Genomic DNA, 24644 nt, shown 5'->3' with positions numbered 1-24644 from the left:
GCCAGGCTGGGAGCCGAGACACAGTCACCGAAGCTGTCGGGCCGTCGCGTCGATCCAGCTCCGGCCTACGAATGCATTTGGGGAGGTTGTAGCCGGCTGGCAGCGTCATGTAGCCTTTCGCCGTCGAAGTACCGTAAAGCTACGTGGATCGTATAAGGGAAGAAGATCGCACAGGACTGCGTCTGGCGTAGTAAAGATGATGGCCAGCGTCTAGGCGCCATAGACACAACATGAGCTGAAGCTGTTCCCAAGTCGCAAGACACGATGCTAGGAGCAGTTTTCATATCTGCCGAGCGTTTTTTGTTTTGCCAAGTAGTGAGATCTATCGTGTATCGCAGGTGTCTAATCGATCGATAGGCACACCAACCAGTACTGTAGCTGCCGCGCTGTGTCTCACCTGTTGTCTTGTTCTGGGTGATGCGCCCGCTTCAGCTGCCCTCATAAACCAATGTACAGCACCGGTGAGAGCCAAGTGAGCACAGTCGCAATCCACCTGTGGAAATGTAAGCAAAAAGTTTCGGGAAAGTGTAGTCAAAGCAACGAAGTTTTGCGGCCCCTGTCTTATACGAGGCCTGCACAGCCTGATGCCAGGTTCGTGGGAAAATCTGTCTTATAAGTCAGACATGTCAGCTAGCCACTTGAGCAAATCGTTTCACTGCCTGGAACGGCGGTGCGGCACGGCATTGATAGATCCAAGCAGTACGCAGAATTTCAGAGTTTCGGCCCTGTCCGTTGGTCCATGGCGATGTATTTGAGATGGCTGAACATGAGACACAACATCGGCCACGCAGCGAGAGGGCGCAAAACCTGGCTGTGGGAGAAGGCTATCTTCGGGTTGTTGGGCACTAGTTACTCATGAAGAAAATAGAGGCTATGTTAAGGGATAAACTACGCCCATTTTTCATACTACTACAGCTTGCGGATGGTTATATGGCTTTGGGGCTTTGTGTGACTGCAAGCTTGACGTGAAGTGTGTACAAGAGTGTACCGAGGAGCCTTTTCCCACTGCAGATCGTCCAAGATTCGCTGGTGAATACTGAGTTGTTGATCTCATGTTTTGTTTTTCCGACACTCTGCGTAACATATACTGTTTCTTACACGTCAAGTCCATTGACATATACATTACACCATAACATGGCATCCTACTTGACCGTGCTCTGCCCAACGCTGATTTCGGCACGCACCACTGGCTTCCAGCACTCCTTCAATCGGATTTTGGTAGCTCTACCTTCGTACACGAATGAGTGAGGTCATCTTGAAGCTTCAGGGTACCAGTAGGGCTACCAGCCCACGTTGTGGTAGCCTCGCTGATCGCCTCCGTCGGCTGCACTTCCCATTAAGGCCTAGGTACCAGTACTTTGCCGCACATTTGCGCTCATAATCTAACACAGCGCCCATCCACCGGCGCAAATGGACGGTTACCCAGCAATGGGGGTGATCAGGAAATAACCGTTTGTAATAGTTTGCTAGGCTTTTGTCCCACTAGGTCTAGTTTCCAGCCCCTTGGCAGACGCATGCAACTGCCCATAATCATGGCTTCGTCAGTGGTGCAAGGCAGCCCAAAACCACAGGCGTGCCGATTTTTTCATTAATACGCGACTGACAATAGGCTAGTCTACCAAGTGGCGACGAGCAATGGTCAAAGAACCTCAAAAGCGTGGCACTCTGTCACCCAGTCCTTTTTCATTTCGTCCGTCAGCCCATGCTGAAGAAACTAATGCAAGCCTGGCCTGCAGCAAGGATACATAGCACCAGTATCATGTACATTGTACAAGGGAATTTGTCAGTGGGGCCGCGCCTCGTCGCTACCGTCGAAAGAGGTTGGAGAGGAGGACCAGAACACACCTGTAAAGCATTCGGCTGTAAGCTATATGGAGCATACTGGGCCACCTCGTCACTTAGTCTGCAGTTCTAGGGTGAATAGTCTGTATCCTGCTGCGAGAAATAGTGTCTTTCTTCATCGTATGTACACCTCATTTGGTGGGTAGTACTGTGCACCCATGTCAACCACGTTACGAAGGAAGAGAGGCTAGCTAAACTTGCCAATTAAAGGAGCAAGAAATGATTGAATCGTTAGCGGAGTTCGTTTTTATCCCTCGCGTGGCGGCCGACTCTGGAGTTCGCTTATGGTACGAACTCCCCCCGAACGCCTACGAATGCCCCTCTAGTCCGAGACAAAATCTTAGATGCATATAATCGCCGAGGCTAGGATCTTGTGTGCATGCAAAGGAGCTTTTTGCCCTACTTTTTCCTTCTTCTTTTCTGTCCGTTATTTCGTAGTCAGGCGCCCCTCATGACGGCTTTGCTTTTTGCCACATTCAAGCTTTCAGTCTTGTCTTGCTGTACCAATTGACATCCATCACCTACACGCACGCACCGTCCACATCCTAATGTCACAAACATTCGCGCGACAATAACCCCCTCTTCGAGAGAACGTCCTACGATTGCCTTTTTTCTCTCAAAAAAACGAACCCGAGGCCGAAGGTCACCACTCGGCATGGCTCAAGAGGACGTGGAAAGGGCGGATGAAAAGGACGTGGGCGCCGTCGCCCTCGATCCGCTCTCGACGGCCAACCGCAGCGAGTTCAGCACGCCCGACCACAGCATGACCGACGCCGAGTACCGCAAGCTCATCTGGAAGCTCGACGTGCGGCTGCTGCCGCCGCTCTTCATCCTGTGGTTCATCTCGCTGATTGACCGCGTCAACATTGGCACCGCGCGCATCCAAGGGCTGGAGAAGGACCTGCACATGGACCCGCGCAGCAACCAGTTCAACATTGCGACCGTCGTCGTCTTTGTCGGCCTCATCATCGCCGAGGTCCCGAGCAACTGGCTCGTGAAGCGCTTCTCGCCGACGGCCGTGCTGTGCCTCGAGTGCGTCCTGCTCGGCCTCTTCACCATTGGCCAGGGCCTGGTGCGCAGCTTCGGCGGGCTGGTCGCGATGCGCTTCTTCATCGGCGTCCTTGAGGCCGGCCTCATCCCGGGCTCCATCTTTCTGCTGTCGGCGTACTACCCGCGCTACGAGCTGCAGTGGCGCCTGAGCATGCTGCACGTTGGCAACGCCGTGTCCAACGCTTTTGGCGGCCTGCTGGCCTACGGCGTCGCGAGCATCCACGCGTCCAACGGCTACAGCGGGTGGCGCTGGATCTTCATCATCGAGGGCCTGATAACCATTGTCGTCACGGCCATGTGCTGGCCGTTCATGACAAACTGGCCCGCGTCGGCCAAGTGGCTGCAGGCGAGCGAGCGCGCGGTGCTCGAGGGCCGCATCCGCGAGGACGGCATCATCGGACGCATGGACGTGCTGGACAGAAAGGCGATTGTGCGCTGCGCGACCGACTGGAAGGTCTACCTGAGCGCGCTCATCATTGTCGGCAACATCTCCTCTGTCTACTCCATCACGCTGTTCGCGCCGACCATCGTCAAGGTGCTGCAGCCGCACTACACGGTCAAGGCGATCCAAGGCCTCGTGATTCCCATCTTCGTGGCGGCCTCAGCCTTTACGCTCGCGGTGGCGTACGCGTCTGACAAGCTCCGGCACCGCACCGGCTTCGCGCTGCTGGGCTGCTTCGTGGCCATCCTGGGCTATGTGGTGCTGCTGAACCAGGACCGCGTGCCAGTCAACGCCCGCTACGGCGCGCTTTACCTCATCGCGGCCGGCTCCTTTAGTGTGCTGCCGAGCGCGTGGATCCTGCTTCTCAACAACGTCGCCGGGGCGTACAAGACGGCCTTTGCGGTCGGCATGGAGATTGGCCTCGGCAACGCCGGCGGCTTCGTCGCCTCGCTGGCGTTCCAGTCCAAGACGGCGCCGCACTACTGGCTGGGCTTCCGGCTTTCGTGCGGGCTCATGTGCATGGCGTTTACCCTCATCTGCGTGTACGCCGCGGGCTTGTGGTGGGAGAACAAGCAGAAGAGGGCGGGCAAGCGAGATTACCTGTTGGAGGAGGAGGGCGACAACTTGGGCGATGCGCACCCTCGGTTCATATACACGTACTAGTTCATAGAAGCATTCCGGCGTTGAGGGTTAAAAAAGTTCATGGGCTCATCTGTCTTGATTTTCTGCATTATCTTGTTCATTGGATCCTCATCTTGTGTCTAAATATGGCAAAGGCAAACTCGGTTGGTCTCTCCGTTGGCGTGCTCGCAATTCACAGCAATAGCAGCAAATACAGGGGAGCCTGCTCTGGAGCTCCCGATGAACAACGGCGGGTACCAGAAATTACGAGGGTATGCAGCCCATCAGGGGTAAACTGTAAAAATTCTTCTTCAGACTACAAAGGATCCCAGCTTGATACGGTGGAGCAGGCTGTCGGTGATCTAAGACACTTCGAGAAGTAAGCCGAATGAGCCATCGAGTCCACGGCCAACAAACGATGACGAGAGCAAGTACGCTAGGAAGGTTCCGCGCCTGCCTGCCTTTTCTAGAGTTCTTCCTTGTTGAGTCGAGTTGAGACGAGATGAGAAACAGGAGGGGCACGATACCACTCAACTACACCACTACTACAGTTGTGGGACAAAAGTCGCCTCAGCAGAGAATGAAACTACGCTTTGAACGGCAGGCGGATCACTTGTCGTCCCCGACCACCCCTGTCAATTCGTTCAGCTACAGGATAGTGTTATTCACAGTTTCCTTTCCGCTCGACTAGCTTGGGGGCTCTATCCGGCCAGGCTAGCACTAGCCGGGGGCGGAAGGACGGGCGATTGGGTCCGTCAGCAAGCCGAGCCACGAACTAGGGCCTGGGCCTCTGTCTGTCTTTCGGCCGGACAGGATTCTGAGTTGAGGTTTCTCGCAGGCGCCGACTGGGCATCTCCGCGGGGACATTCTTGACGGTAAGTGGTCAAGTCGCGTGAAAAGACGGCCTGCTGGGTGCTGGGGCGAGTAGAATGCTGGGAGGGAAGCAGATGAAGGACAAATGAAGGCTGAATATGCCAATCACATATTGGCGGCCTTTTTAATTAACATGACTTCAGTGGCGGTCTGCGGATGTGGGAAAAGCCACGACAGCCAGCCACTGCCGATCGGCCTGGAAACATGCGGCCGGTCCCCGGCACATCTCAGCGAGAGCTTGTGGCCTCTTTCTTCTTTCCTCATGTGCGCATTTAACCGTAACCAGTCAACCAGTGTGCCAGTTTTCCATTCATGTTTCTGTGCGCCGGACGCAGATGAGTGTGTGTGGAACCCAAAGTGCCTACTATCTCAGTATTACAAGTAGAGGACGTCGTCCGAACCGAGCAATAACTATCCCCGACCGGCTTCGGTGGCGCACTTACAAGGACCGTCCCGTCCGCGGCGCCACTCCGCCTTTTTTTCAGGGCACCCTTGTCCTATCCCGTCCTTAGGGGCCATCATTTAGTGGGCTTGGGTGGCCTTCAGCTTGTAGAAACGTACTTGTACTTTCCACATCTTTATTGCAATGAGTTGCGCGGGTGATGTTGGCGGCCAGTGAAAAGCTTTGGCATCCCATCCTCTAATCCTAGGCTGCAGCAACTGGCGCTAGTCCGTACTCACTTGTCACTATGCATATGTATCTGTAGAGTCCTCTGTAATCTGTAGCTTCTAAACATACGCTAAATTCTTCCTTTGGTCATACCAGCAGCATGGTAGCAGTGCTAATGGGCAGACAGTGAGTCGCATCGCCTACGTCTCCTGCCAGCAAATACTGCAACCTCAGCGTCATCATTGCCTGACAGCTGGCACTGCTCGGGTCCCAAGTGTCTGCGAAGCTGCCGCTTCTTAGTCTCTCTTCCTCCTCATTGTATATTTCGCCTTCAATCACATATTGACGTCTCGACCCCCAACTATCGTCAGCCGTGTCTCATACCCACGACATCACTCCCACAAAAAGTCTCACACCTCGATATCCAAAATAGACTGATTCCGCGCTCACCAACCACGGCCGACCAACCCGGGCCCGAGCTCCACCAAAGACATCCAACACCAACCAAGCGCTACTGCACTGTAACTTCCCTGGCTCGGTGGCCCTGCCTCTCGTTTCTTGGCGAGGGCCGGCTCCCGGTAGAGTTCGTCTTATCCTGACGCAGAATAGTCTTCGCAGATTCCCTTCGGCAAAATGAACCAAGCGAAATCCAGATAAACGGCCTTCTTGCTCGCTTCCTCCGCGCAATCATGTCGTCTGCTTCCTTATAGCCCAGTCCACCGATTTCTTTTCGACCGACATCTCTCGCCAGTTCGCACTACTCGCCAAGCCCGACGTCTCTTTCCTCTCTTTAAACGGTACTTGGCATTGACGTTGGCCAGTCTTGCTTCCTTTCGTTATTAGACGGGTGGCGAGAGAGTAGAAAGAAATGGCATCAAACAACACAACGCCGCCGGCGCTCTATATTCCCAACACGCCCGACACAAAACAAGGTTGGAACTTTCTCTACGCCAACATTCCTCTCCTGATCTTCAGCGCCATCGTCGTCGCTTTTCGAGTCTGGTGGCGCTGTATCAAGCACAATGCCGGAACGCTCAATCGCGCAGACATTTGCGTCGTCGTCGGCCTCGTCTTTAACATTATTCAAGTAGCATGCGTTTCAACCGGTATGTTTCAGCGCAGGCCAACATTTCTTCTTCTGCGATGTTAATGGCAGTCTTTAGCAATTGTTCAATGGGGCTTCGGTCATCACGCGCCTTACCTGACACCCGAGCAGCGCTACAATTCGCTGCTCTACTTCTTCATCTTCCAGTGCTTCGTAAAAAATACCGTCGGAATCTCGAAACTGTCATTCCTCTTTCTGTATCTCGACATCTTTCCGCAGCAAAAGTTCCGAGTCATTTGCTGGGGCTTGATTATACACATCAGTCTTGGATTAGTGGCGCTCAACATCACGACTATTCTACAATGCCACCCCGTTTCCTTTTCCTGGGACAAAACTCTGCACGGGCAATGGTATGTAAGCTCGGCAGCTAAAAATTTCTGCGGATTTGCTAACCCAGTAACGCAGTATCAATATCAAAGCATTTTGGTATGCTCAATCGGGCTGGAACACGTTCATGGACGTCATTGTCTTGATTCTCCCTGTTCCGCTCGTCCTTAAGCTACAGATGAACCGCCGCGCCAAGTTGGGCCTCTTGGTGGTCTTTGTTCTCGGAGCATTGTTAGTGACGCATCCCTCCCCTTAGAGTTCCAGCTCACTAACTATTCTGACAGCGTTTGCATCACGAGTATCGAACGCATGATTAGTCTCAACTTCAACGCCACATTTGCCAAGGACTTTACCTGGGCCACTGGCACTTCCGTCATCTGGACCCAAGTCGAATCGACTGTCGGTGTTATCTGCGCTTGTGCGCCATCTCTGCGCCAGCCGCTCGCCAACCTGATTCCCAAACTGTTTGGCTCCGCCAGCGACGACTCGTATCAGCTGAGCGACACGCCGCACCACCTTGGTCCTCGTTCGGGTACATTTGGCAACTCCAAAGGCTCCAAGAAACGCGGCGGAGATCTCGACACCCAGCTAACCACGCTGGTTGATCCTCTCGAGACAAACTACAGGAGCGAGGGTAGCACGGAGGAGTTCGTGGGCATCAAGAGAACCATGAGCGTCGACGTCTCCTACGTAGCGCGCGAAGGGGAGTCGAATCCGGACGGCACAACGACATATCCAAAGCACCAGTTCGAGCGCCACATGGTTTGAGCAGCCATGTCTTTCGATTTGACAAGAAAGAAGAATGGAATTGGGGAACATATACTTTGTTTTTATTGCAGGGCATACCACGGAGTCTTTACCATTTTGTACGCTTAGACGGAAGCTACCAACGCCCAGAGCAGGCCATGATTTTTTGCGACTGTACATTACATTACAATACACACGAAGGACGCCATGCGCGCCGTCGTTTCAAGCACAGAGCTTGCCTCCTTCCTCTATTGACTCAGTCGCCTAGATGCCCGGGCAGAAGGGTTGATGATATCCGTCAGCGAGGCAGATCCCTGTTGCCTTACAGGCATGGCACTAAACAAAATCGTTTCAGGCTGACCCAGCCAGCGCGAGTTCCGAACGTGAGGCGGAGCCGGCGATGCGTCCTTGTGTGGCTAGAACGAGCTTCTCTGTCCGGTCTGTGTCCGGTCCTTACCAATCAGACGGTAGTTTAAGGAGGCTTACGGGATGCTACCTTCGGTTGTGCTTCTCACTGGCCCGTGTGACACGGAGCGCGTTTCTTGGTGAATTAGCGCTGCTCACTAATGTACGAACAGTGACACAGTTTTGAGATCTCCGGAGTACCCTCAGAGCGGGTTCTTGGCTGAAAGGCTTATTTGTCACAGCCAAAGTTGGAATAATTATCGTAGGTAAATGCACGGATAGAACGGTATCGTATTAATATTAGCAGCGGAAAAAAAAATGTAACGTAACGCACTGCAATTGTTGTTTGTCGATGAGGGTTTTTCGTGCAGGGACACATCTCCGCTTGAGGCAATGCCAAGGGAGAAGAATGATCTCGCGGACTCAACAGTATATACAGAATTCAGCTGCATTCCAGATCATGTCAAGACTCGTTTTTAAAACAGCAAGTCCATTCTTGAGGCTTGTACCTGTACCCGTACTCGAAAAGCCTCCCGCCCGCAACCCCACCACACAAGTGCCAAAACAGGTAAAATGGCGCCAGCCCAGCGGACACAGAGCTTGTGGAGGCATATCCAGTGTGTCTTTAATAGTGGTCTAGCAGATGGTCCCAGGGTCGCCGCCAGGAGGCCCAAGTTGACAAGTAACTACTTCTCCCCCAGCGACTCACAGCGCCATGACTAGCGCCCCTCGCTTGCTACGGTAACTCTGGTACAAGCAACTACTTTTCTTTTGATATATCATTTCCATAAGCGAAGACCAGAGTTATTTTGCTAGAAATCCTACACATAAGTTACAATGGGACCGGTAAAAGAGGATCCGAAGCCCATTGATGTCGCCATTATTGGTGGTGGCATCGGCGGCCTGGCGCTGTCGATTGGTCTACAGCAATACAGTCACATCAACGTGCGCATTTTTGAAGCCGCGCCGCAGTTTTTCGAGATTGGGGGTAAGTTCATATTTCAAAATCTTTATGCAGCCATGAACCTTGTGTCTAAAGTCTCCCAGCGGGCGTCTTCTTTGGCGCCAACGCCATCCGCGCCATGTCGCTCATCAACCCCGCCATCGGTGAGGCCTACGCCCGCATCTCAACCACAGCCGGCTGGACGTCCAAGGAGGAGACCTACTTTGACTTCATCCTCGGCCAGGATCTGCACGGCCAACCCGCCGGCACGTCTGTCTCCTCGCCACAGCTCGGTCCACACGAGCGTCATAGCACCGCGCACCGCGCGCACCTCATCGACGAGCTGGCTCGTCTCGTGCCCGAAGAGACTGCCGAGTTTGGCAAGCGTTTAATCGGTCTCACGAGGGATGAGGCGCGCGGGCGGACTATGATGAAGTTTGCCGACGGTGTCACGTACGAAGCCGACGCCGTTATTGGGTGCGACGGCATCCGCTCCGTGTGCCGGGACTTTGTACTAGGAAAGAATAATCCACTGGCGCAGCCAATCTTTACCGGAAAGTATGCGTATAGAGGTCTGATTCCGATGGACAAGGCTATTGCGGCGATTGGAGAGGAAAAGGCGCAGAATCGCTACATGTTTCTCGGCAAAAGGGGCCATGCGCTCATCTTCCCGATTGCAGAAGGCAAAATCATGAACGTCGTCGCTTTCGCCACGTCAAAAGATGGAAAGTGGGAGGGCAACTGGATCAAGCCAATGAAGAGAGAGGACATGGAAGAGGACTTCAAGGACTTTGGCGAAGACTGCCAAAAGATCTTTTCGGTGAGCTAATTCGACCCTCATACAAGAAGACGGTTCACTGACTTCTATTTCTTCTCAAGCTGATGGAGAATACCGACAACTGGGGCATATTTGACCTCTCTGAGGACATTCCTACGTTTACATCCGAGCCGCTGCGCCTGCTGCTTCTCGGTGACAGTGCCCACGCCTGCGCACCGCACCAGGGTGCCGGCGCGGGTCAGGCCCTCGAGGACGCCCATATTCTCTCCCACATTCTCGGCGGCTGCCGCTCCAAGGAGGACCTGCTCCCCGCCTTTGCGGCGTACGAGTCGGTGCGGCGCCCGCGTACCAAGTTTGTGCAGTACTACGGCCGCCGCCAGGGCGAGCTGCTGGACCTCAACTGGCCGGGCGTGGAGGATGACCTGGACAAGCTCCGTCCTATCATTGACGGGCCAATTCGCGACATTTGGAACTGCGATCTGGAGGCGGAGCTGACAAAAGCGCAGAAGAAGATGGCAGAGCTGCTCGCGGAGGCTGATGCGGCCAAGAGCTCCTAAGGGCAGGAAGCGGCATGACAAGCAAATGGCAGAGGATAGGAAGATTAGTGTTGAAACGTGACATATGAAAGGCAAATAGAGCAAGTCGGGATATTTGACTCTTTTCGGCTTTGTATCGCTCTCTTTCGCTTGCAAAGTAAGACAAGCGTGAAGTTATCGAGACGACTACCACTGCCCAGGTCGAGACGCCAGAAAAGCCGCAAGACGCCACCAAAGCTTCAATTCTGCTTAAACCTCTTATTGTCTGGTTAAACTTTCCTTTGTTAGCCATAAGCGTTACACGACAGCCCGAACATTCTTGATTCAAAGCTCGACGTCCTCCAGGCTTGTTGTCGAATTGCCATCAAACCATCAGGCTGTCCCGAAAGAAAAGCCCGCCCAACCACCTACAACCTCACGACAAGAATCATTTATCTCTAAAATGAAAGAAAATGGCACCCAAGTTGTGTGCTTTGCCTCCTGAACTCATCAGACTCATTTTGCTGGCCTGTGCGCCTGAAGATATCTTGGCCATCATATCAGCGTCACCACGATGGTTCCAAGTGTATATCATCAGCCCGGGCCGATATATGCTCAATGCCACGAAATCTCAGGTTCCTGCGCTACTTTGGCCGGAATTCTGCGCGGTATATTGTGCTGCGAAGAGTTTCCGGCCCTTCAAGCAGGGCAGCCTTCTCGATTCACAGAGAAGAGAGGTGCAGGATTTCTTCAATCGGGTTTTTGAGGACCCCAGAAGCTTCGAATCTGCTATTGGGCCGCACAATGCCAAGGAAGCCTATCTTCTTTATTGCAAAGTTGACTACTTTATTCGCGGATTTGCCATAAAAGCATCAAAGGAAGCCAGCTTCCTTCAGCAAAATAGCACCGACAGCATAACCGACGTCTCCGTTTGTCCATACGACCTCACCCTGCAAGGTCCAGTGGAACGAGCATATTCCGTGCATATCACCTCCCAGATCGAAGATGCATATGATGATCCCATGACATTTGACTCATATGAACAATTCAATCTGTCGGATACAGAAGTCCTTCGACTCTATAGAGCTTTTTTGTGGTTTGAGATGTGCTGCAAGTTGTGCAGGCCCGCTCTGGCTCGTCAAGACTTGGCCGTATACACTTATGAGGAACAATATGTATATTTCATTCATCGTTTCGAGCCGTGGGAGATTGAGGAGCTTGCTGCAGTGCATCAGTATTTGTCGGAAATTGTTGCGACAGTTCTGGAAGGCACTGATAAAGAGTTTGAAGCGGAAGTACAGCGTCTCGTTGGCAAAGAGAGGATCCTGGGCTTACACTTTGAAAAGATGGCGGAGAGAAAACCGAATCTGTCGCGTTATCGGGCCACAATGTCAGACCCAGCACTTTACCTGTTTACAGACTTTTTCATGTCCAATACGACAACAGCAACGAGGATGATGGCCTGCGCCGGGCTGCGCCATATTTACGACCTCGCTCGAAGCGCAAAAGACGTTCAACTTGAGCTTATTAGACGAACCCACTCCGTCGCCTTCTCTCAAGGATTATTCAATCTATTCCGGGTCCCGCAACCTCGTTTCGCGCGTTTTCTTGTGCTTGAATCGGACTTCAGGGACGGGGACGATGTTATACCTGAAGACCCCACGCAGCCGAGCATGGGCTATACAAAATACTGGCCGAGTATTTGGAATGAGTACTTGCGCGTTTACGATCAGAGCTCTCCGCATCGAGCTGCAGACTTCGCGTTCTGGGATGCTGAGAGGATACACGGCACGCTTCTTCGAGAGGCTCTGAAGGAGGCAGGCAGGATGTGCCCCGAGTTTGTCAAGAGGCGCTACGGGACTAAGAGAAGACAAAGTTCTCAGACAAAGTTTGAATTATCCGTATTGTCGCCAGAGTCTGTGGATCGAATTGTGGAGAAATTTGGCGCATACGACATTCTACAGGATCGACGGCAGTAGGAGAGGTATGAGTGTTCCTCGGCCGATGCGGAGGGTGATGGCGATTAGTGGAATCCAAGAAATTAAGGTAAATGGGAAAGAAGCAAAGAAATTAGTATAGAAAAGCTTCAAAAAATCCAAAGAGCGAATGGAAGAGTATGGGTACTTAGCAGGTCGACCGCGGCGTAGGGTATTACACGGTGGGACATGGCAGTCCAAGCAAAGCATTATCATCCTCGTCGGATTCCGCTCCTGATTTCCTCCGTGATTAATCTAACCTCTTGCTGAATTATATGAATCTATACATATTTAAAATAGACTTTAGGCGTCTTGCCTGGGAAACGACCGGGCATGCGCCTGCTGAGAAGCCTGGCTAAACTAATCCCGTCATTGTCGATATCGTTGCCACCGGGCTAAGGAGCGTTCTGCTAGGAAACGTCTCTGACTGCAAGAAGAAATATTGGAATGACCCTACTGTATATTTATTTAATGCAAACTAGCTTCCAAGAAGAAACCATCCCGTTTGCCCAATTCAGCAGCTTGTCCCCATTCGAGATCAAGATTACCACGAGTTGAAAATGTGTGGCCAGGGATGCAGAAGGCGGACAACGCGCACACAAAAAAAATGCAGACTTTGATTTGAGAATACTGCCAAAGAGAATAAGTAGAAGTTTGAGCATTCGCAATGTTAGGTGGCGTTCTTATACCTTGACTTCGTGCTGGCTTGGTGACTGCCAAATTGACGTCAATGGCTTTCACGATTAAAAGGCAAACTGGGCAAGAATGCAAATTGAACGACAGTAGCAGATCATATGCGCTCTAGAGCTGCGTATAGATCATCATCAAATTTATCAACATTCACTCTGCTGCTGCATTCTCTTTCCGGTTTCCGTCATTACTCGAGTTCAGCTCTAATCTGGCCAAACCCACGCGACTCTCCAAAACTCGCCACAACGATGCACTACCATTACTCCCCTCGTATGTTTCGCTGGCGTCACTGGGAGGAGTTGTGGCAGAACAATCTTTTCGATCTCAAGGCTACCAAGGAGATTGCTGGGACAACGGCTTTTGTGGCTATGGACACCGAACCATGGTCAGATCAAGTCGGACACAACCCTGATGCAAGAGAGGCCTGCGAGATTGGCATAGCTTTACTACTTCCCTTGGCATGTCACTCAAAGCCGACGTCTGAGCCGCCTCGGACACTCGAGGAAATCCACCAACGATTCAACATCTCTTCACATTGCATACGTATCCGCGGCCGAGAGCACGCAGACCGAGGGGAGCGATTCTGGGGGGGTGGTAACGAAAGAGTTACGTACGCCGAACACGATGGTGTAGAAGACGCTCTCATCAACATTCTACATACCGGCCAACAGCATTATTACTCCTCTGACAGCACACCCCTAACGCTCACTCTTGTCGGGTTTGATCTTTGCGCAGAATTTCGTATTCTGTCTCACCAATATCCGCGGTTTCTCAAGCGCTTTACTTCGTGGGTCGACATTCAAGAGCTTGTCAAAGAACTCACGCCACTGAATACTCAGGCACCGAGCCTACGAAATACTCTGATTGGGGTTGGATACGAGCCCAAGTTCCCTACCAAGCCATCACGCAGTGGTGGTCACAGTGCCGGGAATGATGCTGCGCGCTCCATCGCGGTTCTTGTCACACTCCTGTTCTTTTTTCCCCGAGGCGAAGACATAACTCAGGCGTGCCTGGATTACCATGCGAATCGCACCAAGCAACGAGCAAACAGGCAACGCGAAAATGTCAACATGAATAAACGCGACTTGTTTTCCAAGCACTATCCGAAGCCACGAGAGAGATACCCGTTCCAGGCTAAAGTCGACTTACCGGGAGCCTGCATCACCAAGTGGCAAGACCCAGCTGAATTGTGCCAATACTTTCTCGAATACAAACCTGTGGCGGCAGGTACCAACAGCACGCAGGTATTTGGGGGATGGATCTGTTGGCCCAGTCTAAAGGAGCTCGAGCTTTTTTTGAAAGTGGTGGACGGGCTTGAGGATGCAGAAGGGAGGGGAACTTGGGTCGCAAAATCAAGGTATGATCCGAAGGTAGTCTCTGCTTTCACGAAAACCGAGTTGGATGAATATCTGCGGCTAAAGTCGGCCTCTGAGATTGCCGCAAAGAAAAAGACCCCTGCAGAAGCGTAGCATGGAACATCCTGGCTTTAGGCATGAACACACTTTAAAATCGGATTTTGCTTGTATCGTTTATACTCTGCTTTATCTTTTAGCTATTTGACTTTTGATTCGCAGGCATACAATCACTTCATCACATTTCAAGCGCTGCTTTTCGAGATCTTGTCTTTTTCTTATAATAAAAAGTGAATTGAGGCATTTTAATTGGCGTATCGTCGTGAAATGTGTGCATTATGTACGTTGAAAACTTGTGCAGGAACAGGTGCAAAGACCGTCCAACCCGCTTCGGAAGCTCAATACCCAAATTGCCGCATCTAATGTCCGCCCATCATGATAATTAACAAAATATTGAAATTAAGTCTCGGAGGCGAATATATTATAGAGAAAGGTTGATAATCTTAGCGACACTCGGAACACCGTTGCTGTTCATGACGAACAGCATCCAGTAGCCTGGCAACAGAATACCACGGTCCGTGGGCAGGTTGGCAGTGTACGCCGTGTTTGACCGACGGTTCAGCGTCAACGGGATGCGACGCTGATCCGTGTTGACAGTGTGCGTGGATGTTCCGACGCGAATAAGCGAAGCCGAGGTGATGGCACCTGCTGTGCCGATGGAAAGGCGGCTGCCGCTCACACTCGCCGATGTGATGGTGGGACGGGCGGCAGGAGAGCCGTCAGTGTTGAGGAGATAGCTGGGGGTATAGATCTGACCATCGAAATGGTTGGTGTTGCAGTCACCGCACAGACCGCCGCCCGCGTTGAAGACGCGGGCATCGGGCATCAGGAGCGAGATGCTGTGGTAATTGCGGGGGATTGTGTTTGGCGCCTGCTGGAAGAAGCTGTCGCGAGCTGGGTCGTACATCTCCGGCGTCAGCTGCGACGTGCTGTCCTCAAAGGGAATCGCGTAGCTCTGGCCGCCGGTGATGAAGGTCATGCCGTTGGGCAGAACGGTGGCGGTGCCGAAAGCGCGTGCCGACCACAGGCCGTTGCTCGCAAACTGGACCGTGGGCTTGGCGCCCGCGTTTCCAATCGTGATGATGTGCGCGCCGGTGTGGGCGTTGCTGTACTGGTATGCGGGCGAGCCGCCGGCGGCGAGGATCTTGCCCTGCGTGGCGTCGTACATGACAGCGATGCCGCACATGGAGTCGGGGTCGTCTCCGCGGTTCGATGTGCGCTTGCCGGCCGACTGCACGTTGCCGTTGCCGTTGGTGTAGTACCAATTCATGGCGGTGCTGGGGCCGGCCTGGAAGACGGTGCCGTTCTTCCAGCCAAACAGCCAGCCGTGGTTGTCGGAGCGGTAGACGCCCTGGTTGTCTGCCGTCAACATGTTGGCCACCTTGGCGCCGGACAGCATCGTCCATGACTTGGTCTGGGGGCTGTAGATTTCGCCGTCCTTGGGCTCGACCTCGCCACCGCTCCAGGAGCCGCCAATGGTGAAGACGCGGCCGTCTGAGCACGTTGCCGATGACTGGTAGCCTCGAGGGACCTTCATATCGGGACCAGCTGTCCAAGCCTGGGACGGGAAATCGTAAAGCGTCGTCTTGTACTTGGAGTTACCGCCAGTGACAATGACCTTTCCAGTTCCGTCAATGGAGATGCCGGGGCAGAACATGTCGTGGTCGGTGTTGTCGACAATCTTGGGCTCAACGTCATTAGTGGCAGGGTCCCAGATGGAGGTGAAGACTCGGTCAAAGCTTGAGCCCAGGTAATTGTCATAGGCATACGCAGACCAGATGGTAATCTTTCCACTCAGAGGGTCAACCATGCCGGCCACGGGAACGGTCGGGAAGTTGATAGTCGGCCCCCATTTTCCAGTGCCAGCATACTGCGTCGGCTCTGCGCCAGCGTCGAAGACCTGGAGCTCTGCAATGCTCGTCCACGGATTACCCGTAATCTCAGTCAAGGCCTTGACACGAGCATAGCGGATCTTTCTGGTCTCAAAGTTGGCGTACTTGGTCAGCGCGTCCGTGGCCCAGTTGCCCACAGCCACAACCTCCCAGTTGGTGCCATCCGGACTGACGGAGACCTCGTGCCGGGCGATATTGCCGTTCTGATTGTTGTCCTGTCGCGGTAGGACTGAGAGGCCATTGACGTTGTACGTCGAACCCATATCCAACGTAATAGTGTGAGGTGGAGGAGGCGACGAGCCACTGTATTGTGTGTGCCACAGTGTGGTGTTGTCTCCGTCAATGGCTTTCGAACACTCATTGCCAGGCTCGAAGCTGTCGCACGTCACCTTCCATCCTGTACGATCAATGATTCGGCCATTGGTCGGCGGTGCAGCAAAGAGCTGATTAGCATTAGGGTTCTGCCCAAAATGCTCCTTGCCAGGATCGGCGCGCGCGCGAAGAGGTAGTCTGGCGCCGTGGACCAGAGAACCACTCAGTCCACAGACGAGCCATGTATACAGATTGACTGTTTTCATTGTGACCTGAGAAGAAAAGAGCGGCTTCTCTGAATGTAGGTGGAATTGAGATAAGAGGTATGATCAAAAAACCTGTGGAAGCCGCAGTCGGGGGGGTATGTGAATTATACGAATCGCAGCAGCCATGTACGGCCGTGGGCTAATGCAATACGACTTTGTCTCCGGCCCTAGCAACACAGGGCATGTACACAATGACGGCAGCCCGGAAGTTTTTCAAAGTGGATAATCGTGTTTTGTTTGTCCAGCAGGTTAAATAACTACAAATACGGAGCAGTCAATTGCTTTTTGTTGCGCTGGCGGGCTGAAAGCCACGCGCGGCCAGGCAGTGTGATCTTGTGTCTCCCCCGGGAACGGGGCTGCATGAGGCTGGCCATTGACCTGACATGGATCATAATGAGGGTTCCAAGTACCAGGGGGGTATAGAAGCATGTCGGCGATTGGGGTATCAATGATTCAGGTGTTTTGGGGCTCTCTGTCGGTCTTCTCCGCCTCGTGTATGTCACCAGCAGCCGATAACTTTGCGTGGTTGGCAGGGATTTCTTGGGTGCTCTTGTCTCACACTGCCGAGAGGATTTCATCTGATCGATGTACATCGCCCCTCTTCACTAGCTGGCTAGTTAGTTAGCATGTATTTCTGACGTCTACCGTGCCAGTAAATGAAAGATGGAGGACGGGGCTCAAGGGCCACACGCTGCATGAGCTGCATGTGTTAGTTAGTCGGGGTTGGTAATTCCCGGCAAGGACGGAACTGCGGCACTGCAACCTGCCACACCGAGATTCTGGTAATTGGGCTCAGCCCAGGATGGTAATCAATACCTAGCTGGTCCAAACGACGATGAAATCTAGGGCCCCGTGAGGAGCACATTGTGCAGCACACGAGCAAAGCGGTGGGCCAAGCCCACCATACTAGCAAGGGGTGCGAGGGCTAAGATAGTAGGGCGCAGTGCCACGTCTGTGCAAGTCGTGTTGAGGCTGGCGGAGAATCCTTTTTCTGCAATTTGCTCAGTAAGTGTCAAGACGGAAGGCAGGATGCGGACGGATAAAGTGCGCCTTTCTTTTTCGTCTAATAACAATGGCAAGTATCTGCGACGCCGTTCTCAACTAGTGTGTGCGTGAACGTCGACCTCCTCGCCCAAGCGTCAGGGGTTTGTAGTACTATGCAAAAGAAATATGCGCAACGACGGAAAAAACGGAACGTCGAGTGCAGGTAGCGTTGTGTTGATCGCTACTCTGGCTTGAGCTGGCCAATGCATGTCTCTGAGGCAGAAGGAAAAGGCAGAACACGACCTGGAGGTCTTGGCACCCTCCTTGCTTTGCCTGGTGCCCTTTGTTTCTCCTCTCGGCGCCCAGAGGAGGCCTGAGCAGAGCAGCTGGAAGACGAAAGCTTCTGTCCGGATATGTATGTCATCGGTCCGTAACAGCAGCAGACGGAGCAGGATGCCGCATTAATTATGCCACCCGCACCGGCTACGACATTGCCATCCCATTCGATTTCCCGCTGCTTCCCACAGGGACTGGGGCTATTCGGATTAGCGAAATCCTGCGCGATCCGAGCTAGCCAAGGCTGGGATACGAAATAGGATGCTGGGAGTTATTAATAGTCTAAGCTGGACGTGGTCTAGCACTAGCCGTCAACTAATCAAGCAAAGGACGGAGCCTACCTTCCATCGGGGTCACCAGGCGCATCGAAATGAATAGTTGGCTGCAGCTCAGCCCGAAAGCCTTATTATGATGCGTGCTGCGTGGAGGATTGTGCCGCGCTGGACGCCCACCAACGTTACACGACGCAGCCTTGTCATCCGTGTATGGCACCCGACAACCTAGCCCCGTCTTCACGTCCTACAGCAGCTGAATGTCTCTCGAGTGCACATCCCAGCCGGTTCCGGTTGAACGGCACGCCAGCGCGGCTGACTAGCTACTGGTAGTTGTCGCCTCCGAAATGGATGGTCAAGCGGAAAACAGTACCCAACGGCAGTCACCTCTTTCTTACTGTGTCCAATTAGCGTCGGCCCGTGCCCGAGGGTCGACGTGGGCTTGATTGTCCTCATTGTGCGCGGTCTGGCCCGCGCCCATTGTCGTGGGGTACAACCCGGAGCAAACAAAGCCGTGTGCTGGCTGAACAATGTCGGCTTCATCTCATCCTAAAATTGGCTGTTTGTGCTTTTCCAGTTGGCCATCTCCCGAGACCTAATGTCGACTAGCGTCTGCGCCCAAAGCGTAGGTCCGTCTGATGAATTCCTGTCCTACTAGTTGACGTTAGGTCAGACGAGCTGCATTGCATGGTAAGTAGAGGGATACTTGCGGGAAACTTGGGCAACTACAAAAATGACAACAGTCAGTCATGGTCCGATATAAAACTTATGAAACATTTATGCCTGGATGAGAGAAAAACTCTAAATACAGCCCTGCTACACCGTCGCGACATCACGCATCTCGAAAGCGGCCATTTACTCATGCAATGGAGGTGAATAATTTTCGGAAAATGTTCAAAGAGATACATGGCGAATACATAGCCGCTGCCGCAGCTACTCCATACAAGTGCAGTATTGGCAGCCAGCACACATATTCAGCTTTCTTATTATCAAGGCTCTGCCACTGCGCCAAGAGAGCGGCCTGCAGCGTGCATCTCTCCGGTCGTCTGCCTTGCCTTGTCAAAGCGGGCCATGGGGTCACATAGTCCAATCCCCAACATGCCATTGTATTCTGATCTGGCGTGACGGTATACTCATCCGGAGCCCGATGCATGACCAGAAAAATCCTTTCATTTTCTGGCCGCGCACGGTTTCTTGGGCCAAGCATGTCGTCCACACCAACTGCAACGGCTTGGCCGGAACCTAGTTAGATGAGAGAGTTTTCGACAAGGGCTGTGCAAGAATGGCAAAAGTGCTTGTGGAAGAAAAACAACATAATTGGACAAACAACTCTATCTAAACTTTTTGCATGACGTCGCGTTGCGACTCTTGCGCACATAAAATCCCGTTGCCGCGGGTTGCGATGCCTGCGAAGACGATAGTACGTCCAGCTATACGAGATCGGCAGCACTTGCATGTCATTTTGGAGTCGAACCCAGCTAGCGAGCCCACCAACTTTGCACATCCCCACGAAGGCGTTTCAGGGCTGCTCAGCCAGCAAGCCTCCAAGCCTCTTAATTTGTTTTTTTAAGCTGATCCATGCTTGAGGGGGAGAGAGCGGTTTATGCGCAGTACCCGATACCCTACACCCATGACCTGGCGGCGAACTGAACAAGGGGGTTTACGGCGTTCCCAACTCGGATTGATGGTTCATCTATCTGCGACGCAGGAATTCGGGGACCATCTTGAATAAGTTGTTCCATGACTACAACGAATAGAGAGAAACGCTTGCGGCCGCGATAGCCGGGAATTCTATTTCAAGACGGTTGAGCGGTCCTGGCTTCGAAAACTACAACGATAGTTCTAGCGGCTGCGACACCCGACAGGACCGAACATCAAGCGTTTTTGAAACCCGATATTTTAAATTGGAAAACAGGAAATAAATTTCTTCGTCTCGGGCCAGCTTATTTGATGCTTGCACGAATTTGTGCCGGCATAGCGAGCTGGCTGAGCCTCTCCATATCGCCTGGCACTCTCGCTGCTGGGCATCGACTGGGCCGGCAATAAGTCCAATCTCCGGCTTCATTCCTTGAGCCTCAAAAGGAGCTATTTTCTCACAAATCCTTTCAAATCAGCATCGAACCCGCGTCGCGCCGCTGTTGGCCGGCGACTTCTTTAACGAGGTTGGCCGGGCGCATCGTAGCAAAGCACTAACACCGCTATCTCCAGCATGTCCGAAGGCCGCAACGGCACAGGAGTCCGACTTGTTAGATAGACAGTATAAATAGAGCATGTCTGGAAATGGTTTCCGATGTCACTGATGAAATTAAATTGCCCGCCGTTGACTTGCTTCACAATAGACCGCCATATTGCTCCCTAAACTTGGCTTCCACTTCCTTACACGATGGCAAAGCTATATGCTAAAGACCAGGCTAGCGGCTTCCGCAATCGAGTTGAGCGAGTTGCTATAGTCGGAGTAGGCAATACTCTTCTGATCATCTACAATCAAACTTGTGCTAACCACGTCAACTAGGCCAGCGGAAGAATCGGCAGCCACATCACTCAAGCTTTGGCGGAGAACAGCAAACACGAATTGACCCTCATTACCAGACCGGAGAGCGAAAGTAAACTCCCACATGGTCTCAAAGTCATCAAAGTTGACTACTCCGGCGATGACATCACGGCGCTCACAGACGCTTTGCGCGGACAGGACTGTCTCATCGTCTGCATGGCGGTGACGGCGCCCGCAGACACGCTCAGTAAATTCTCCCGAGCGGCTGCGCAGGCACAAGTCCCCTACATAATGCCAAACTGGTTCGGCATCGGACCAGAGAACGACGCCATTGCAAAGGAACCAATCATCGGTACCAGGATGAACGCCGTCGTCGCCGAGATCAAGCAGCTCGGTGTGAGCGCGTATCTCCTGCTGGGCAGCCAGTTCTGGTACGAGTTCAGCCTGGGCGGCGGACCTAGCCGATACGGATTTGACTTTACCAAGAGATCCTTGATCCTGTTCGACGGTGGCGACAAGCCAATGGACACGACAACTTGGCCGCAAAGCGGACGGGCAGTTGCTGCGCTCTTGAGCTTGAAGAGGCTGCCAGAGGACAAAGACGACAAGTCGACGACTCTTTCCCAGTTTTCAAATGGAACTGCGTATGTTCGTAGCTTTCGTGTTACCCAAAAAGACATGTATGAAAGCGCCAAGCGTGTGACAAAGACGACAGACGCCGACTGGACGATCGCACATGAGTCGTCCCAGGCTGGGTTTGAAGAAGGCAAGGCCAAGGTAAAGGCCGGCGATTTCACCACGTTCACAAAGATGCTGTACAGTCGCGTCTGGATGGACGACAACGCAGATCTGGAGGGAAGAGTGGGCAAGCTACACAATGATGCGCTTGGGCTTCCAGTCGAAGACTTGGATGAGGCGACGGCGGAGGCTGTTCGCCTGGCATTGGCTGGGGAGATTCCGTTTGGGCACTGAAAGTATTTCGGCAGATGTTGTGCATTCCTCAGAGTAACACGGCCACAATCTATGATGTGCATACTGGTGCCAATATGCTTGCAGATTTCGCCTCAGCTGCGCATTGACAAGGATGACTGTGCTTGGGCAGCGACAGTGAGCCTGGTCGCATATTCCGGTAGGACAACTAATAGATGCAATTATAAACATCGAGCTCTGCTTTCACGTAATGAAATGATACTGCAGATTCTTGAGCTCTCATTCTGACGAAATCTCTACAGTAATGAAGAATCCGCCCACCAAATACTACGCCGTCTTCTGCGGCCGTGTGATGCAACCCACCATCTTTTCCACATCGTAACTGTTCTTCCCACGGGAATACAGCAAAGCTAATGAGCAACCGACAGGGCCGACGTACATCCTCGTGTTACTGAGTATCCACGGAGCCTGTACAAAGGCTTTCCCACCTTGGAGGCCGCCAGAGCACGACTGCTCTAGCGGCAAGCTACAGCCGACAAGCCGACGGAAGATTTTAGAAATGATCATGGAGAGGCTGCGGCGCGACAACGCAAGACGCACTTTTACGCTGTCGCAAATGGGAAGCACACTGGGGTGTACACGAACTGGAGGTACGTTCCGGGGCCTTTTTGACAAGATGTCTGCGGCCTGACATGTTTTCAGCGACTGCAGACCCCACGTAGAGGGAGTGACGGACGTGTGATGCGAGGGCTTTGCGACGCGGGCCGACGCTGAAGCTTTTATTGAACACTGGAAGCAGACTGTTGCCGAGGTTTACAGGATGGAGATGAAAAGGGCCCTTGACAGAGGATTGCGACCACGGACTCTGAATTTCAATGTTGCAGGGCTGCTTTCGCGCGATGACGCAAAGACAGAGTCACAAATCGTAAAGAAGGAAAATTTCGGGGATATAAGTAAACCAATCATTCTTGACTAAAATGTCAAGCTTTTCCACAAAGATAGTGAGATGTTGAGGTGCGCTGGCTTTTTCACTGCTGTGCTGCGTACCAGTTATCGCCAAACACTTTGCTAGGCCTTCCTCAAATACAGTTTTTCGACCTTTTTCTTCCTAGTAGTATTTGATCTGTAGTTTTCTTTTTCGTCTATAAATGAACATGCGAAAATATACAACTTCGGACTATGCGCAGCCGTAGATGGCATGAGAGTACTTGCTAGTGCCACGAGAGCTCTCCGGTAAAAAAAAACGGTTCCAAGAAAGCGTCCAATGTGTATATTCAGGTAACGCTAGGTCGCCACTGCCGCCGCCTCTCGAGCTCATCCACTCTTGTCCGGTATGAGTTTCTCTTCAGGCGGGTATCAAGGTGTCTTTTGATGCTAGCATTGTAGTCAAACAGCTCACATCGGTATATGCTCTCTGCTTTATGCCTGGCACGGAATTTATGGCATCTTAGTATCTCAGAACATAGTGTACTGCCATTTATAATACGCAAAGCCTCAAGATGCCCGCGTCTTGTGTTGTGCTTTGCGAACGTAGGAATTGAATCAGAAATATGGCCGTACACTTGACAATACTATTTGATATAGGCCTTAGTACGCTTGCACGTACGTCTTGCCTGTGTAAGCACTTTCTTCTTGTTCTTCTTTTCCCACGCAAGTTTGTTTGCAAGTCCATGTGCAATGAAATCCCTGGGATCTTGTGCGCGCCTCTTTGCCCAGGGTCTTTAGCTTACATTCTTATATATCAATTACCCCCTCGCAAGACTCGAGTAAGCAGGTGATAAAAAAGACTGAAAATGCTACCAGTCATCGGGCGCAAATCTTGCTAGTCCCTGTTTCCAGTAGGGTGAGGATCCGACAGACTGGAGCAACGCACATTTTGCATTTGGTCGTTCTCCTATGAGCAGCGAGAGCTCTGCAGAGTACAGTCTCTCTAGCGCGCCGAGTCAGTGGCAGCCTCCAAGCCAGCAGCCTCCAAGCAAGCAGCCGGGACTTGCTACACCCATGTCGTGCAGAAGGTCACCACTTAGGTACCACTTTAGTATGGAAGTGGTGACTTATTACTTCTTGTGTTTTTTTTTTTTTCGTCTGGTAGTATTCTTATTCTCTCTTGTTCTTCTTATCTTCCTTGATTCTCTCATCATCCTTATTTCTCTTTTTTTCCTCTAACTAATGGCCTCTTGCTGAGCAAGTTAATTAGTGACACTTACAGTGACATGTGCGCTAGCAGGCTCCCAGCATTCGGCGTGGCCTGATTGGTCGCGCAAAGCTTAGAAATCCAATCCCCAGACAATTCATCCCGTCGTCGCCTCCGAGATCAAGCCCAACCAAAGGAAAAAGTTTACCAGTCATCACGTTTTTTTCTTCTGCTTTCTCGCACTGCATCACAGAACCCGGGTCGCCCTACACAATTGACACAATGGACGCCAAGGTGCCATCACTCCGTACGTTGCGCCCGTCGCTGTCTCATCCTCGTCCTAGACCTTTCGTCCGCTGACCTTGCCACCTAGCTTCCGCCGCTCCGGCCGCTGCCTCAAGCGACAACGCCTCGCGCCCCAAGGTACATTTCTCCTCGAACCGCTTTCCGATCCTTGTATATCCATACTATCGGCATACTGACACTCCATTGACTTAGCCCTGCTGCGTTTGCAAGGACGAAAAGGCCAAGCGCGACGAGTGCATGCTCTTCTCCAACGCCAAGGACCCCCAGGCCGACTGCCAGTCGCTTGTCGCGCAGTACAAGACCTGCATGCTCGGCTTCGGATACAAGGTCTAAAGCGATTACATCGATCGAAACTACGAAAGACGACATAGAATCGCCTCGGGCC

At 52.5% G+C, this 24644-nt stretch overlaps 8 protein-coding genes across 8 annotated transcripts; 7 read left to right on the top strand and 1 right to left on the bottom strand.

The window, feature by feature from the left end:
- Positions 1–2497: 2497 nt before the first annotated feature.
- On the top strand, positions 2498–3997 carry LMH87_005090 (uncharacterized protein; the record flags this gene model as incomplete). The annotated part of the gene is made up of 1 exon (XM_056202744.1): positions 2498–3997. One exon carries the CDS (start codon positions 2498–2500, stop codon positions 3995–3997), a length of 1500 nt encoding a protein of 499 aa, XP_056058270.1.
- Positions 3998–6306: 2309 nt separating this feature from the next.
- On the top strand, positions 6307–7638 carry LMH87_005089 (uncharacterized protein; the record flags this gene model as incomplete). Its single annotated transcript, XM_056202743.1, has 4 exons — positions 6307–6544; positions 6602–6893; positions 6949–7101; positions 7155–7638. The coding sequence occupies 4 exons, from the start codon at positions 6307–6309 to the stop codon at positions 7636–7638; spliced, it is 1167 nt and encodes a 388-aa protein (XP_056058269.1).
- Positions 7639–8859: 1221 nt separating this feature from the next.
- On the top strand, positions 8860–10300 carry LMH87_005088 (uncharacterized protein; the record flags this gene model as incomplete). Its single annotated transcript, XM_056202742.1, has 3 exons — positions 8860–9010; positions 9070–9785; positions 9845–10300. 3 exons carry the CDS (start codon positions 8860–8862, stop codon positions 10298–10300), a joined length of 1323 nt encoding a protein of 440 aa, XP_056058268.1.
- Positions 10301–10731: 431 nt separating this feature from the next.
- On the top strand, positions 10732–12237 carry LMH87_005087 (uncharacterized protein; the record flags this gene model as incomplete). Its single annotated transcript, XM_056202741.1, has 1 exon — positions 10732–12237. One exon carries the CDS (start codon positions 10732–10734, stop codon positions 12235–12237), a length of 1506 nt encoding a protein of 501 aa, XP_056058267.1.
- Positions 12238–13196: 959 nt separating this feature from the next.
- LMH87_005086 (uncharacterized protein) lies at positions 13197–14393 on the top strand (the record flags this gene model as incomplete). Its single annotated transcript, XM_056202740.1, has 1 exon — positions 13197–14393. One exon carries the CDS (start codon positions 13197–13199, stop codon positions 14391–14393), a length of 1197 nt encoding a protein of 398 aa, XP_056058266.1.
- A 364-nt stretch (positions 14394–14757) lies between these two features.
- On the bottom strand, positions 14758–16806 carry LMH87_005085 (uncharacterized protein; the record flags this gene model as incomplete). The annotated part of the gene is made up of 1 exon (XM_056202739.1): positions 14758–16806. One exon carries the CDS (start codon positions 16804–16806, stop codon positions 14758–14760), a length of 2049 nt encoding a protein of 682 aa, XP_056058265.1.
- A 3975-nt stretch (positions 16807–20781) lies between these two features.
- Positions 20782–21861, top strand: LMH87_005084 (uncharacterized protein; the record flags this gene model as incomplete). Its single annotated transcript, XM_056202737.1, has 2 exons — positions 20782–20853; positions 20911–21861. 2 exons carry the CDS (start codon positions 20782–20784, stop codon positions 21859–21861), a joined length of 1023 nt encoding a protein of 340 aa, XP_056058264.1.
- A 2374-nt stretch (positions 21862–24235) lies between these two features.
- Positions 24236–24592, top strand: LMH87_005083 (uncharacterized protein; the record flags this gene model as incomplete). Its single annotated transcript, XM_056202736.1, has 3 exons — positions 24236–24260; positions 24327–24376; positions 24452–24592. 3 exons carry the CDS (start codon positions 24236–24238, stop codon positions 24590–24592), a joined length of 216 nt encoding a protein of 71 aa, XP_056058263.1.
- Positions 24593–24644: the final 52 nt, after the last annotated feature.

Source organism: Akanthomyces muscarius, chromosome 1 (assembly GCF_028009165.1).
Source record: "Akanthomyces muscarius strain Ve6 chromosome 1, whole genome shotgun sequence".
Taxonomy (NCBI): Eukaryota; Fungi; Ascomycota; class Sordariomycetes; order Hypocreales; family Cordycipitaceae; genus Akanthomyces; species Akanthomyces muscarius.
Note: the sequence above shows the minus strand (reverse complement) of the source record. Positions and strands in the feature narration are given on the sequence as shown.